The following is a 17,336-nucleotide window of genomic DNA, read 5'->3' on the forward strand; positions in this document are numbered from 1 at the left end:
ATGTCAGAGGAATGGAATGTTGTTCTATACTCTAAATATAATTTATTTTTTCCACCTACACAGTTATGAATTCCAGGTGAAACCCATAAACCCCCTTGGTGAAGGCCCAGTCAGCAACACAGTGAAATTCAGCACTGAATCAGGTAATCATAGCAGTGATAATTCCCAATAAGAATATAAAGGTCCAGGGGCTGGAGCGATAGCACAGTGGGGAGGGCGTTTGCCTTGCACTCGGCCAACACGGGTTCAATTCCCAATTCCCAGCATCCCATATGGTCCCCTGAGCACCACCAGGGGTAATTCCTGAGTGCAGAGCCAGGAGTGACCCCTGTGCATCGCCGGGTGTGACCCAAAAACAAAACAAAAAAAAAACAAAGAATATAAAGGTCCATAATGTTTTGGCATAGGGTGCATTTGTGAAACCTGGCTTAATACTTTATGTATAGTTTCTTGCACTTAATTTTAAGAATTCACTGGGGAAAAAAATGGAAATATCACTTATGCTTTCCCTCATTTGTCAGTAGAAGTAAGTCAGGCACATTAAGAGAAAAATACGTAGTCTATCTATGGTAAAATAATCTAATGAATGAATTTCCCTATAATATGCCTAATATCAAAATTATTGGCACTGAGCCAATCTATCTTTACAAGGGAAATATTTGATTCAAGAAGTTATGATTGTTTTTCTAATTTGTCAAGAAGTTATGATTGTTTTTCTAATTTGAGCTACTAATCCAATTTCTCAACAAAATACATCTGTACCCACAGTATTATTATTTGCCTAATTTTTATACAAACTTCAATTCATGGCATCTTTGTGCCATCAAAAATTTGGGGGAACTTTTAAAATGAACATGAAAGCTAGCTGGCAAGCAAAAGATTCTAAACTACTCAAATTGCATTTACAAGATACAAATGAGTACCTAGAAAGTTATTCCCCAAATGAGAGCAGATTACTTTCAGACTTACTCATTAGCAAGAGTGTACTACATTGCAAGTAAGACTTCCTAACCCTAAGAAACCTTCACCTTCATTATGCCTCTGAACACTGGGATTTACTTAGCTAATAATTGACTGGTGTTTGCTATTTCTTCTCAGCTGACCCAAGAGTGAGTGAGCCAATTTCTGGTAAGTGAATTTCTAAATGCAAACAATAGTACATTTTGTGTGTTTGTGAGTGTGTGTGTTTGTGTGTGTGTAATATAATGTGTGTGCTTCTGTGTTGAGAACTCAATAAGCATGTCAGAATTTCAGTCAAGATTTCACTCAGTTCATTCAGTCCCCAGTAGAATATCTAAATAGATGTAAATGCTTAGTTTACAATACAGAATAGAAATCTTGTATATTTTGACACCTGCCTTCAATCACGTACCCCTCCACCTCATATTTTCTCTTTAATAGTTTTGAGGCTATAACATCTGATTTTCTTTAATAGCAAGATACATTAAAACAGCTCTAAATTTCTATGCTAAAAAAAACACACCTAAATTTTCTCCTAAAGGGATCTTATCTACATATAGCACTAGCACTGTGGTGTTCTCTCTCTCTCTCTCTCTCTCTCTCTCTCTCTCTCTCTCTCCTCCTCCTCCACTCCTCCTCCTCCCACTCCAAATATATATATATATATATATATACATATACATACATATACATATATATACACTAGGATCTATTTCACTTTTGACAATTTAATTAAGGGTTTTCATGTTTACATGCAATAATATTGCGGATCTGTTAGCATTGGAGAAAACTGGGCACCAAGAGATTTCCAGTGAACTTTGCAAAGTGATTTTAAAAATGCTTTTGGAACAATTATTCAATACCTAACATCAGTTACTAAAATCAAACCATGTTTTTTCCTTATGCAGCAGGAAGAGATGCCATCTGGACTGAAAGACCCTTTAATTCTGACTCTTACTCAGAATGCAAAGGAAAACAGTATGTCAAAAGAACATGGTATAAAAAGTTTGTAGGGGTGCAGCTATGTAACTCCCTCAGATACAAGATTTACCTGAGCGATTCCCTCACAGGTAGGTCAGACGATCAAATGTTCGTAGTCATGTCCTTCTGGGCTTTTTTATGCACAGTTTAAGACATGAAGCTGAGATGTAAACATGTTTTCTTTTTTTTGAGAAAGATGTTATAGGGATTATGGAATTTAAAAAACAAGGGCTTGAAATACACTATTAGTTGGTAAATAACCAAGATGCAATTTGAAAGTGTGCTATCATTGGCAAATTTAAATGTGCAGGTACTGGTCACATTCAATCTGAATTTTGTTACATCAATCCAAGGATTTAAAAAAACTAATAATAAATATTTATAGAAGGAATGTGACATCTTTAAGATTGTAAGCCTGAGGCTGGACCAATAGTACAGCTGGCCTTGCACAGAGCTGACCCAGGTTCAATTCCCAGCATCCCATATGGTCCCCTGAGCATCGCCAGGAGTGATTCCTGAGTGCAAAGCCAGGAGTAACCCTTGAGCATCGCCAGGTGTGACCCAAAAAAGCAAAAAAAAAAAAAAAAGATTGCAAGCCTGCCAAAAATATGATCAAGATAAAAATACTGGACCACTGATCCACAGTTGGAAGCTTGCCACAATGTGTGTGTATGAGTGTGTGTGTGGGGGGGGGGGGCAGGGAGAGGGGTGGGAGACAGGATAGAGAAGGGAGAAGGGACTACTATGACAATGATACTTGGAAATGATCACTGTGGACAAGAACTGAATGCTGAAAGTAGATAAAAGAATATGATAACCTTGCAGTACCTCTATTTGCAAACCATATTACCCAATGGGGGATGTGGGGAGAGAGAGAGTGACTGTCATAGAGGCAGACTGAAGGAAGGGGGAGTGACAGGAGGGAAACTGGGGACATTGGTGGTAGGAAATGTACACTGGTGAAGGGACAGATGTTGGAACATTGAATGACTGAATCCCAATCATGAACAAATTTCTAACTGCATCTCAGTGATTCAGTACATTAATTTTTTAAATAAAACTCCACTGGGCTCAAGAGCTATGACAAGACTCAAAAGACTCTAACTAGACTCTTCTATATTTATACGGTAAAACTTTTAAACATAGCTGCCCCCAGCACGACAGAAAAGGTGGCTTTTGCTCAATCATTCATCAAATATCTACTTTATGTCAGACATCATTCTAGGTGCTAGGGACAAAAAGCAATGAACCATACACATTCTAAGTTCTTTGTAGCTTACAATCTAATCAGGCGACAACTATGTAAATAAGCTGGGGTTTTGAAGAAAACGGGTTTATAGAAGCCTTTTCATTTGAATGATCAGAGAGAGGTGGTGAGATAGTTCAGTAAGTTGGAGTGTGATTCGATTCCTGGTACCACAGGGTCCTCCAAGTACTGCCAGGCCAAGCCAGAACTTGCCCCATATCTCTCTTTCACTTTTGTGTTTTGGGTGTAACACAAGAGCACTGTAGCACTGTCATCCCGTTGTTCAAAGATTTCGCTCGAGCGGGCACCAGTAACGTCTCCATTGTGAAACTTGCTACTGTTTTTGGCATATTGAATACGCCACAGGTAACTTGCCAGGCTCTGCCATGCGGGCGGGATACTCTCAGTAGCTTCCCGGGCTCTCAGAGAGGGACAGAGAAATCGAACCCGGGTCAGCAACGTGCAAGGCAAACACCCTACCTGCTGTGCTATCACTCCAGTCTGGACTGGAACAATAACACAAGAGCAAAAAAGAAAAAAATTTAAAGGCAGAAATGGTTAGGGAAAACCCTCTGAAGAAAACTATGAAAGAGAACCAAGCAATTATCAAAAGGAAAAAGCAGAGAAATACAAAGTCCTGTGGTTTTGGTCAAACATTACCTTGCCAGTTACACCAAGCACAGCTGAAGCTTAGGAAAAGGAAGATCAGGCATGAAATCACATGGAACTTTGAAGCCAAGGCTCTGGGGTTCTATTCTGAGAAGAGAGGGTAGGGGTAGAGAGATTTATGTAAAGGGAGTAACATTATCTGAGTTGCTCTAAACAAAAAAAACTTTATTGAGGGGCTGGAGCGATAGCACAGCGGGTAGGGTGTTTGCCTTGCACTCGGCCGACCCGGGTTTGATTCCCAGCATCCCATATGGTCCCCTGTGCACCGCCAGGAGGAATTCCTGAGTGCATGAGCCAGGAGTAACCCCTGTGCATTGCTGGGTGTGACCCAAAAAGAAAACAAAAACAAAAACAAAAAACTTTATTGAGGTTCTGTGACTTACAATACTATTAATGGTGGTGTCTTATTTACATAATTCCAACACCACACCCATTACCAGTGTACCCACCTCCCTCCCCCAAGTTTCCTCTTTTTTTTTTTTTTTTTTTTTTTTTTGCGTTTTGGGTCACACCCGGCACTGCACAGGGATTACTCCTGGCTCTCTGCACTCAGGAATTACTCCTGGAAGTGCTCGGGGGACCATATGGGATGCTGGGAATCGAATCCAGGTTGGCCGCATGCAAGGAAAGAAAACACCCTACCCCCTGTGCTGTCACTCCAGTCACTCCAGCCCCCAAGTTTCCTCTTTCAAACTTACCCCCTAAACTCAGTATTGTGGATGAGTTTGTGGAGTTGCGTTTTTAAAAAAGATGACTAACCTCTGGGAGTAGTCATAGAAAAGAGATCTGAGAGTGAAAGCAGAAATGCTGGTTGGAAGACTATTCCATATACTAGTCAAGATAATTAAATCAGTGACGTCAATGAGGTAAGGGAGTAAAAAGTACAAGGACAGATTATTTGAAATGACTTGATGGTTTCATATCAAAGAATGTGACAACTTACAATCCTTTCCTTTCTGGTTCTTCAGGAAAATTTTATAATATAGGTGACCAGAGAGGCCATGGAGAAGATCACTGTCAGTTTGTGGACTCATTTTTAGATGGACGCACGGGGCAGCAACTCACTTCTGACCAGTTACCCACTAAAGAAGGTATGTTTCCTTAAGAAACCTGAGAGTTTTAGAAATGAACCCAGAATTTAAAGTGAGGAATTCAATCACTTTAAGAAATAATTCCGGGGACTAAAGCAATAGCACAGCCGGTAGGGTGTTTGCCTTGCACACGGCTAACCCGAGTTCGATTCCCAGCATCCCATATGGTTCCCCTAACACTGCTAGAAGTAATTCTTCAGTGCAGATCCAGGAGTAACCCTGTGCATCGCTGTGTGACCCAAAGCAAAAAAAAAAAAAAAAAACATAGTACTTCTCCTCTTAATCATCCAATTAGAAAAAAAAAGCAAGACCTCCTAAGAAGTCTTTTATCAAGTTTCCCTTTTTTTCTGTTTTATGGGTCACACTTGGCAATGCACAAGAGTTACTCCTGGCTCTGCACTCAGTAAAAACTCCTGGTGGTGCTCAGGGGACCATATGGGATTCTGGGAATCGAACGTAGGTTGGCCACGTGCAAGGCAAATGCCCTACACACTGTACTATCAAGGCAAACGCCCTACCCACTGTACTATAGCTCCAGTCCAACAAGTTTCTCTTGATTCTCTTCCCAATCTTCAAGGTTCTAGGATCAAGGGAAATTAACCTATTTAAATGACATATAAAAATTTCTACTTAAAAAAAATGAACTTGAAAAAAGCAAATAAGCACTGAAATAATTGTTTAAATTCAGCTGACATTTTACATTGCTTTTATGTCATACTTTAGTACAGATTCACTTTTTATTTCCTTAGAAAGTAAGAAACTTGGAGCTGGAGTGGTAATACAGTGGGTAGGGTGTTTGTCTTACATACAGCCAACCCTGGGCCCGATCCCGTATCATCCCCCATGCACTGCCAATAGTGATTCCTGAGTGCAGAGCCAGGAGTAATCCCTGAGCATCACCAGGTATGACCCAAAAATACAGGAAAAAAAAAAAAAAGAAAATTAGAAACTTTTTATTATTATCATGTAAAAAATATTTTCTGCAATTATTTAAAAGCTAGTCTGCTGGGAAATGAATTACTGTCACTTGCAAAAGAAGCATTGGTACCAAACTGGTTAACAAGAATGGAAGAGACTGAAATTTAATCCTCATCCAGGCAGCAAAGGAAAGGGCAAATTCAACATGCATTATTACTTGTGAATCACCAGAAGGTCATTCATTACTTTGTCATTAAACCAATCCTTCCAGTTACGAATTTTGTTAACTGACACTTAAAAATAGCAAACATAGTAAAAGATGACTTAGTAACATCTGAGATACCATTCATAGGAATTTGAAGCTGCTGCCTCAAAGGAATTGTGCATAGGATATACTATAAATTGTTTCTATATGATATAAGGTTTATAGTGAAAACTTGTGGCTGTTCCTACCCAGGGTTGAAGGAAGAAGTGGGGAGTTATGGTCCTTTTTGAGGTGGTTTTGTGGTGCCAGAGCCTCATATATGCAAAGAACAGTTTTACTAATTTTATTCCCAGCTTCTACACTGAAATTTTAAATTGTAACTGTAGTGTTCTTGATCTTTTTGCCTAACATTTTATTTAGTACGGCATTTTTTTTCTGAGGCCAATTTTCATAAGCTATTGTGCAGAAAGTATACTTCCAGGTCAGTACAGTTGTGCTGGGAACAAGTAAATTAGGATTAGAACTCCTGACTCTTCCCCGAAACTCTCCAGATCATTCAAAGTCCAACTATAACTTGATTACCAAAAAGTCCTTAATAGCTTGCTGTTGACCAGAAATCTTAAACAGTCAATTAAGACATAGTCTAAACATAGAATGACTACACTTATTTGTGGAAATAAAGTAACATGAGGCTAACACATAAGGACAGTAGAGATAAGGGTCAGGAGAATCATTCCACAGCTTGGAAGCCAGTCTCACATGTTGGGGGGAAAGGCAGCTGGGATAGAGAAGGGACCACTAAGTAAATGATAGTTGATGGTCGGAGAGCTCGCTTGGGATGGTAGATGCATGCTGAAAGTAGACTATGGACCAAACATAAGGGCTGCTTAGTACCTCTATTGCAAACCGTAACACACAAAAGGAGAGAGAAAGAGGGAATGTGCCTGCCACAGAAGCAGGGGATGGGAAGGGGTGGGGGTGGTGGAAAGGATACTGGGAACATTGGTGGTTGAGAGTGGCACTGGTGGAGGGATGAATACTTGAATATTGTATGACTGAAATGTAATCACGAAAGCTTGTAAGTTTGTAACAGTATGTCACAGTGATTCATTAAAAGAATTTTTAAAAAAAGACAGTCTAAATATTATACTACATACCTTTTAAAATAAAGCGAAAGTATTAAGAAAATCATGTGACTCTTCATAAAGATATAGATCCTTGTCGTCTTCAAGTTGAGTAGGTTAAGAAGGTGGAAACAAAACTCAGTCTAAACCCCAAAGGATCAACTGTATAGAGTATGCTGAAAACTGTCAACGATACAGAAAGAATACACAAAACCCTCCACCCCTTTTCAGTTCTTTTTCTTACTATCCCTTCTTAAAGTAATGGCAAGAAGGGTCAGGAGAGATGGAGACTGTACAGGGGTTAAGGCACTTTCCTTGCATGCAGCAGACCCCACTATAATCCCTGGCATCACATAAGGTCCCCTTGAGCATTGCTAGGTGTGGCTTAAAAACCAAAATAAAATAAAGTCAGAGATACTTCTGATGTTCAGTCAGCCATAACTGCTTCGGGAAGGTACCAGGGCCTCTGTTGCTATCTGCTTCCTAAATTATTTTGCTTTGCCAAAACTGCATTCAGTGATATCCTTCAACCTATTAAGAACAACAAGGACATTATAATATCAGCTGCTAAAACTAAATTAATTTCCCTTTCAGGCTATTTCAGAGCAGTTCGCCAGGAACCTGTCCAATTTGGAGAAATAGGAGGCCACACACAAATCAATTATGTCCAATGGTATGAATGTGGGACCACAATTCCTGGAAAGTGGTAGATGTTGCAATCATGTTCAAAAGTGCTTCTTGTTTCATCATGGAAAAAAATTCATTGGAAACACTATGGCATTTGCCACATTCATTTAAAACTGTTTACTATGTATAAAGTTTTAAATATAATAGCAATATTAGATGTTTATTAGAAGATTGCTAAGATATTTATCAGGTTTTACAAAGTCATTTTTAAGAAAGCAAGACATTAACAGAATAACATTTTTTGGGAAGCTGGCTCCCTAAGACATGGTATTTTAAGAGATCATTTGTATATTATTTATCGAGTGTTGTAATGTTTTGAGATACTTTTTGACAAAACTAGCATAAAATACTTTTAAAATTAGCATGTATCTAGCATGTAGATACATGGGTGAGTTAATCCCATAAATTTCTACTTAGTTTAAATTATTAGATAAAATTATCTTCTGTATCTGGGAAGACCACGTCCTAATATTCATGTTTATTTAAACTTCAGTTGCTTAACAATAGCTGAATAAGTGTTCTTGAAGCACTAAATTAACTTTCATGCTAATAGAGTTTAAGTATTTACAAAGCATTGAGATTTTGTCTGGATTAGAAAATTTTACTTTAGCTAAAAATAAAACTGAGAATCTAATGTTTCAAAATATAAATCTTCATAATTTTCTACCCATAAATGTAACATCTGAATGTATTTTGTCAATCTATTCCTTTAAGTAATCAATATTCTACTCAAGCTGTATGCAGAGACTGAATGTGAAATCTGAGTATAGAAAATAATGTGTGGTAAAATCCCCATCATTGTAAGTGCTATTTACAGTACTTTTCACCTAAGACCATCTAAGTGTGAAATATCTGAGGATTTTTTTCATAATTGTTTAACTCAACCTGTAAATCATTTTTCTTTTAAAGGGTATTTTTTCTTCATTTGGGGAGGGAGATGAGAAAGTACCCTTATTTTGAAAGGATTTTTCTTCTGTTTACCTTTCAATATGCTTCAGTTTTATCAATGCTATCTGTTATACTTCTCCAACAAGTATAAATCCTGCAATAAAGAGATGTAATTTTTTAAAACCAAGTTCTTTATTTTTTGAATGGTTCATCTCCATAAAGAAAATCAGTTATTCAGCTTTCCTTGATCTTCCAGTCAAATGACACCATTAATATAACTCAAAAATATCTATTAAGACCAAACATTAAACAAAATTTGTTTCTTGCTTTTAATGTATGTTAATACTACATTAAATTACAAGCGCACAAATGAATTCAATCATGTTTATTAACCTGTCAATGTTACATTTTATACATCTAGCTGTCTTCTCAAAAGGGTCTATTTTAGTACATCATGTTAATAGTAAAAAGCCAAGATGGCTAAATTTCAACCTAGCATTTTAATATCCTCTGAACAAGGCAAGCTAGAAAGTCAATCACTTTACACACATGTGAGAGTAGTGTTCCAAAATAACTAGGAAGTTGCTATACTTAAGCAGGGGAAGAAAAATCTTTTTGGTCTTTTTTTGAGTTCCAGCAAATTATGCTTTCATTTAACAGCAACGATGATATAAAAAAAAAAAATGCTTCTGCTTTTTTAAATTTTAGAACTTCAATACAAATTAAAATAAAACAGTATTGGAGTCTTTTGGGAGGCAAATGGCTAGCAGCTACAATTTTCAGTGTAGCTGAACCTATTTATCGATAACCAGGTCCAGGTTGAGTATAGCCCTGACCAAAGGGAGGCCGGTTACGCGCATAAGGGTTAGGCCCACTTGGAGGAGGGGTCATGGTACTTCCAGGAGGTGGTGTAAAACCTGGTCTGGGTTGATAGGCCCCAGGTTGGCTTGGAGCCATTCCAGGTTGTGAGGCAGGGGGCACAGTATAATTAGTCGGCTGAGAGGGCTGGGTAGTGTAAGTCTGGGGGGGATAGTTGCCCGCCTGGTACTGCTGTGGTGGTTGAGCAGGCAGTTGTTGAGGCTGACCCGAAAAGGCAGGAGCAGGTGCCTGAGAAGTTGGTTGCTGACCATATCCCTGGAACTGCTGAGGTTGTTGGGGTCCAGTTTGCTGATTATAGCCTGCTGCAAAAGCAAAATACATAACAGATATATTTTATTTTTCTTTTGCTGAGTTTTCCCAAGAATTAGTCTTACTGTTATGAGCCAAAAATAGTAAGAAACAAACTTATTTCCCATTTATTTAACTAGCAGACTCTAATTATTTACAAGACCAAGCTATATCAGAGGCACTATTGAGATAACTATTATGTGAAAGCAAATTCCAACGCCAGAACAATTCCTAGCATAGAAATGACACTCAAATGATAAATCAAGAATTAATGCTAGTCATTAGACTGGTTTTGAAGGAGAGGCCTATTTAATAACAGTACCAAGTAAAAACACATGAGGATGAAATTATTTTAAAGAAACAGTGGTGCTACAAATACATCTTACTGATGAGATGCTTTAAGATTTATTCATGATATAAAAACCAAGTCATTCAAAAGCGAACATTCAATACCTATTTTTATAAGAGATTTGGTATCTGCAGTTTTTGCCTTTACAACTTGATTTTCACTTAGTAGTAGCAGCATAACAGAAAAAGCAAACTATATTGTCCCATAAAATGAACGTCTACATTATTTACTAGGGTGTAAATTTTAAAAAGAAAAATTCTGCTTCACTAAAAACTTTTATTGCTACCATGAAACACACCTGCAGCTACTTGCAATGAAACCTCTCCATTGACTGGAATCCTGTCAGCATTAAATACCAGATACATAAGAAAATAATTAAAATATGTACAACCCTGCATTTAAAAATAAAAAGGATTGAATGAATTTGAGTATATTCTGAACTCACCTTGAACCTGGGTTCAAAATTTACTCATGTAAGAAATCTCTTTGACAGAGTCCAAGAATAAAACTGGAAAAGGTCAGCAGGAAACTGGCAAACTAACAATGTGTCAAAGATGGTCCAATGCTACCACCATCACTGTCTCCAAGCAGAGAATCTAGTTGACTATTTTCATATCTCCCAATCAAGTTCAAGTTAACAGAACAAGCAGGATCAGAAATACAAAGATAATAATTTGAAAAGAACTAAGTGTTACTCCAAGTCATGACTCTGACTAAACCCATTAAGAGCAAGTTTAATTTCTAACAAGTCAATCAAATACCAAATGCATTTTACTTACGGTAGCATCTAAATGCTAAAGTCAATTCATGATGTATCTTGAATATCATAATTTCTTCTATCTATTTTTAAATATAGGCTTTGGGAGAAACAGAAGAACTCAGCTTTTATACTGAAAATGTCTATTTATTTTCAAATGGAGCAAAAACAAAACAAAAATAATCTGCCTTTTCTTTCCTGACTTTTCAACTGAGTCTAAAAGCAACCAGAGTGTTAATTATTTCTTAACAGGGAATATTACCTAAAGATGCCCTTTCACTAGCAACCTATTAATCTTTAATTATAATGTGACAATGCTTCTGTTATATATGTAAGGCCTCCCTCCATTCACCATTTCCTCTCTTGAAAAACAAAATAACTGGTGAAGAACATCGTAAATTGCAGAAAATGAGATATTTGTGTTGTTGCTCATTTTTTAATAAATAAAGAATTTAGGGCAAGAGGTTATCTGGTCCACCAAGATTAAACTCCTTACTCTAGCCTTTCATGGCAAGTAAGTGTGCCAGCACCTGCTCTATGCTGGAGAATGCTCTAGGGAAGTACATAACTACAAAGTCAAGCACAGGGTTCTGGTCAAGCTTGTCACTAACAGGTAAGTCCTTAAATGTAAACACCAAGAAACTTAGTTGCCTCATTCAACCTTGGCTGTATTTTAGAATAACATGCAATTCTACGATGCTTTTAAAACTTCAAAGCCTGAGCCCCACTTTGCTGCTCCCTTAAAGTTAAATTTCTAGAAATAAGAACCAGATATATGTGTGATTGAAAAATGCTCTGCTGAAACACAGTGAGGTGATCAGTGTTTCCTAAAATGGGGATACTGACACTTGGGGTCCACTGAAATTATGTTGCGAAAGGAAAGAGGGAGTGTAGTAGGTCAAGTTTTGATTTAGATGGTGACCAGCTCTTTTTTGTCCATCTAGTATCTAGCATTTTCTACGAATTACATAATTTGTAACACTAATTTTATTAATTTAATGGCTTCTAAAAAAACCACCTTCCTTTTAATATCATGATTTGTTTAAATTCTATTTTAGGTAATTAAAAACTAGTACCTACAGATGAAGTCACTCTACATACAGCACACACATCCTAAAAACTGCTATTATATGTCAAACTCCAATTAAGACAAGATTTATATGATCTAGTTTGGAGGCTGACACATTGATTCTATTAAGTGCCAGACAATGACTATTTCAGGATTTGTGGGTACAGTATCAGTTGCAATAACTTGACCATGATAGTGGAAAAAGCAGCAACAGACAGCACAAAAATGGATGGGTGTAGTTATATTTCAGTAGTACTTACAAAAAAAACACAACAGGCCAGATTTGGCCCATAGGCATAAGTTCACTAATTCTTGCATACAGTCCTATTTACTTAAAATGTGGGTTGTGAGTAATTAAATATGGAGGGATGGGTGATACACATACACACACCAAAAAAAAAAAGGAAAAAAACGTTCAGAATTTGTTTTGAAATAAATTTATAATATATGAAGAGTGGTTTGTATCCCTATTTTACATACCTATATACTCAGGGTCACATAAAAATTTCCTAGGCACAAAAGGATCATGGGTGGAGAAAATTTAGGAAATCCTATTCTAGTTGATGTTAGAAAACTTGATAAAATAGAATCCAGGCAAAACTTAAATGTTATTTTCAATTATAGTTGAAATTTGGTACTTAAATCTTCAGCTTAGTGTTACATTTATAATTTTAATTATGGATAGTCTTCAATGCAAGATGATAAAACAAAATAAACAGAATGCCTACTAAAATAATGTAGTACTGGGCAGCTCAAAGGGCTCATAGTACATGTTTTACATTTGCATGTGAAAGAGTGCACTGAGACTGCATTTCAATCCCTAGCACTGGTCCCCGAGCACTAACAGATGAGTGCACACACACACACCCCACCACCCTAAGCAAAAACACCTAAATTCTTAGTTGCCTGAAATACCCACATAATTCTACTTTATGCAGTTTTTGGTAATGCTATACACTTTCAGGAGATTTACAAACCTATATTGCTCAATATGGCTCTTATGTTTATGATCTTTCAAAATACAAAGGAAAGTTTGTATTTTACATGTAATAAGAATAAACTGAGATTAAACATTATATTCAGTGGAGGGGAATTTTGGATATTTTTGCAGTTCTGAGTCACCTAAGAAGTAATAGATAGCAATAGATAGCTTTATATAAAAAATTTTAGGCTATTACACAATATTTTATCTACTATGATTTAAGTTTCATTTGCCCACTGGAAATCCTGAAACACTGATTTACAACAAGTTATGTAATTTTTTTTTTAAGTGATTTCCTCAATAAATACTTAATACTTTCTATGACCAACTGAGGAGTTATGACGTAGGGATTAGAGGGCAGCAGTAACTCAGAAACCATGAGCCAATTCCCCTGGGCAGCTGCTCACCTGAATACTGGATACCATACTGCTGCGGTGCCTGTGGTGGTGCCTGCGGCTGCTGAGCACTGTAGCCAGCCTGCTGTGGGTACTGCTGGTACGCCTGGCCTAAGGAAGACAAACGGAGAGGACAAAGGAGGTCTAACTCCACAGAGAAAAAAATGTGAAGACACTTTAACATTCTCATCCCCTCCAAACATAAATACACTGAGAAACAAGATACAAAAACATACCTATCCCTCCTTTAAAATGTCTCTAAAGAAGACAAGAATTAAACTGTTCCAATTTAAGAAAGTGGGTGCATTTTAGTCATTAGTGGGCAGTAAATTGCACTGATGGTTTCTTTGAAAATATCAAAAGACAAATGAACAATAACCAAAAAAAACCCATATAGCCCAACAGGTAGATTATGTTCAATAAAAATCAAAAAAACTGAAAAATTTTAAAAGACGTTACATGGGTCAAATAAATACTAGTTGAAAGTTCTTAAATCTGTAATTACCATGGGGGGAAGGGGTCCAAAGTTGAAGAGGGGTGGGAGGGACACCAAGACAATGATGTAGGGAAACTGACAATCCGGTGGAGGGTGTAATGTTAGAAACATTGTACACATGGAACCAGACCACTGACAGTGTTGGAAATCTGGTGCTTCAAATTTAAAAATAAATAAATAAAATGGACTCGAAACAATTTTGGTTTTGGTTTTGTTTTTTTTTTTAAGTTCTTAAATCTTTCCCAAGAACTATATTTGTCACCTAAAGGATTTAATCTTTATTACCATATTAAGCACTTCGGTAACAGCAAACAACTTTCATTCCAGATTTCAAAGATACCACAGACATTTGAAGTTTACTTTATCCATCACCAGAATATAACAGCTAGCAACCATGTGTAACCTGATGAGGCCTACATGGTCCCATACTGCACTACTGAATAATGACAGATTGGTAGACTTGCTTCACAGTATGGATGTGTCTGTGGAAGTGGGAAACAGTCAGCAGTTCCTATCAAGAAAACTTTGAAACAATTATTACCTTTGATTTCAAAACAAGGATAATGACTTTTATTATCTCTATCACTTTATAGCTGTTCTAAAGGTGATTTTAGCTAAAAATTTCAATAATAATAAAAAATAAATAAATAATAAAATAAAATATATTTTATTTTTACTCCAAGAGTAGAAATAAAATTTATACTTAATATCTAGCTAGTACCTACATCTTTAAAAGTATATTGATTAATTCTTTGGAAAATGTTCAAATTCTATTAATCAAAAGAATACTGACAGAGATAACCCCTGGAAAAAGCCTACACATTATGTAGTGCAACACAAACTTAAGTGCAGTAAGCAGTTAGCAATCACAGACTAGAAAGAGTCCTTTCTATTGATCCATTTACTTCAGCACTAAATGAGATACACTGTATTTATCTGGCTTATTCCCTTAGCAAGCAGCTATATGTTGTTGCTCTTTTTTTTTTGACAGAAATATTTGTTTAACTGTTCCACCAAATAGGAAAAAAGCTAACAAGTTTCTTAAACACTTTATTAAAAACTTAAGACATTGAGATACCCCGAAAAGTAGTACAGATGTTAATCAAACTTAGTCTCACCTTAATCCTGCACTGTATTTCATAATTCATTATAGAACAGAAATGATCAAATTTTGTACAAAAATATAATCAGGAGGGAGAAATATGTGTAACAAATAGTTTATAATTTCTAGAAATCAAGTAACTACAGAATTCTGACACTGCAGAAAGTAAAATTCTCTTGCTTCAAACATCTATGTAGGGGCTGGAGCGATAGCACAGCAGGTAGGGCGTTTGCCTTGCACGCGGCCGACCCGGGTTCGAATCCCAGCATCCCATATGGTCCCCTGAGCACCGCCAGGGGTGATTCCTGAGTGCATGAGCCAGGAGTGACCCCTGTGCATCGCCAGGTGTGACCCAAAAAGAAAAAAAAAAATCTATGTATGGTGAGAACTTATTACATAGTAATAGGTACTACATAGCTTTAACTACAGCAACATCTATATGACAGTCACTGGAAAAATAATTAAATAATCAAATGGAAAATGTGTACTTTGTTAAATGGATAGAGTGTAACAAGGTAGTTATAAAACAAATCTTTGTTTCATTATTGAAATGTCATAGTGGTTATATTTAAAAAAAGGAGAATGAACTTATCATTTAGGTATACACACTGCAAAAGTAGTGTCAAATAGCATGTGTTGTATTTTATTTAAAGAACTCCTGTGTATTTAAAACAAACTAAAAAGCAGGAGGAAGAGAAGTATAAAAAGAGTTAAGTGCTGACCCCGTCATCACCCAAATGTTGATAAATCTTAGAGCTGCATGATGGATAACAAAGATGTGATCACTCTACCTTTACTTTTCTGTATCTTAAAATTTATGTAATGAAAGCTATTTAAAAGTCTGCTCAGGCTATCACTATACTGGTGTGATTTTACAGAACTTTTCCAATCACTTTTGAAAATTGTATTTTAAGTTTATAGATTTTATTGTTTTTTTTGGTTCTGCGGCCATACCCAGAGATGCTCAGGGGTTACTCCTGGCTCTGCACTCAGGAATTACTCCTGGTGATACTTAAGGTGTCATAAGGGATGCTGAGGATTGGTTGGCAAGGTACACCTCACCCACTGTACTATCTCTCCAGCCATGAGTTTATAGATTTTAATTGCCTGCCTGTCTTTTCATCCTTTTAGTAGAGTCTAAAAAGGTAAAATGGTCTCTGCCAATTTTTAGTGATCTCTATAGTATCACCAGGTTTTTTTCCCCATTTTTTTAACTGAATCTCTGTGAAATGGACCCTTACAAAGCTGTTCATGATTAGTCTTCAGTCATAGTGTTCCAACACTCATCCCTCCACCAGTGTTAATGTCCCAGCACCAGTATCCCCAGTTTTCCTCCCATCATGCCCCCCACCCAGCCTGCCTCTATGGCATCCCTCCCTCTCTGTCTCCGTCTCTCTCCCCCACAACCTCTCCACTAGGCTCTGTGGTTTATAATACAGATACTGAAAGGTTATCAGGTATACATCCCTTTATCTACTTTTTAACACTCAGTTCTTGACCAGTATGACAATAATAGCTGGAAATTATCACACTAATACCTCCAGTTGTTAATGTTTTAAGCAACTACTCCATACATATAGTCTTCCAGTAACAAAGGATCTTAAATATGATCCATACATTCAATCACTTGCATCTTCTGGTATTGAATAACTGCTTCTTTTGCTAAAAATACTCACACCATCACGGGGCCACTTTTACCAAATGGTTACAGCACCACCTGGTGTTAGCTCAAAGTGGTACATCTAAGTTTTGTGTTTTTCTTCTCCAATTTCTACTTAGATACTGGTATTTACAATACTGTTAACAACATTGTCAGGGATACAATGGACTAGCATCACACCCACCACTGATGACACTCTGTCAAAATCATTCCACCACTGTCTCCCCTCTAACCACTCCCCTTCTCAAACTGATCCAATCAGTTCTGAATCTCGGAGTCTGAGACAACTGGATGCAACTGTTATTCCATTACTGTTTCTTTAATATTCCACATGTAAGAGATAACATTCTCTGTTTGTCCATATCCTCTGATAGCACTCAGCATGATACCCTCTAGCTCCATCCACAAGGCAGTAAATTGCATGATTTCATCTTTTCTTAAAGTTGAATAGGATTCCATTATGTATATATGTCACAGTTTCTTTAGCCAGTCAAATGTTCTTGAGCAAACAGATTGTTTCCAGATCTTGACTATTGTGAATACTGCTGCAATGACCAAAGGACCGCAAATGTCTTTGAAACTGTTTTTTG

General features: G+C 37.0%; 2 protein-coding genes across 5 annotated transcripts in view; one reads left to right on the forward strand and one right to left on the reverse strand.

Moving 5' to 3' along the window:
- The window catches only part of ABI3BP (ABI family member 3 binding protein), a 235,619-nt gene extending 226,835 nt beyond the window's left edge, over positions 1-8,784 (forward strand). The window contains exons 56-60 of the mRNA XM_055127020.1: positions 64-143; positions 1,099-1,128; positions 1,869-2,030; positions 4,825-4,947; positions 7,789-8,784. Coding sequence (XP_054982995.1) covers positions 64-143; positions 1,099-1,128; positions 1,869-2,030; positions 4,825-4,947; positions 7,789-7,904 — 511 coding nt within the window. The 3' untranslated portion in view covers positions 7,905-8,784. The remainder of the gene's footprint in view (positions 1-63; positions 144-1,098; positions 1,129-1,868; positions 2,031-4,824; positions 4,948-7,788) is intronic.
- Positions 8,785-8,983: 199 nt separating this feature from the next.
- Positions 8,984-17,336, reverse strand: part of TFG (trafficking from ER to golgi regulator) — a 29,359-nt gene continuing 21,006 nt past the window's right edge. The window contains exons 7-8 of one of the 4 annotated variants that reach the window (XM_055127022.1): positions 13,501-13,599; positions 8,984-9,947 (exon numbers count right to left, since the gene is read on the reverse strand). In XM_055127022.1, the coding sequence (XP_054982997.1) occupies positions 9,568-9,947; positions 13,501-13,599 (479 nt within the window). In that variant the 3' untranslated portion in view covers positions 8,984-9,567. Of the gene's footprint in view, positions 9,951-13,500; positions 13,600-17,336 lie in introns of all 4 variants that reach the window. The other 3 variants (XM_055127021.1, XM_055127023.1, XM_004606745.2) reach the window with 3 other exon arrangements.

The sequence above is a fragment of the Sorex araneus genome, chromosome 2 (genome assembly GCF_027595985.1).
Source record: "Sorex araneus isolate mSorAra2 chromosome 2, mSorAra2.pri, whole genome shotgun sequence".
Taxonomy (NCBI): domain Eukaryota; kingdom Metazoa; phylum Chordata; class Mammalia; order Eulipotyphla; family Soricidae; genus Sorex; species Sorex araneus.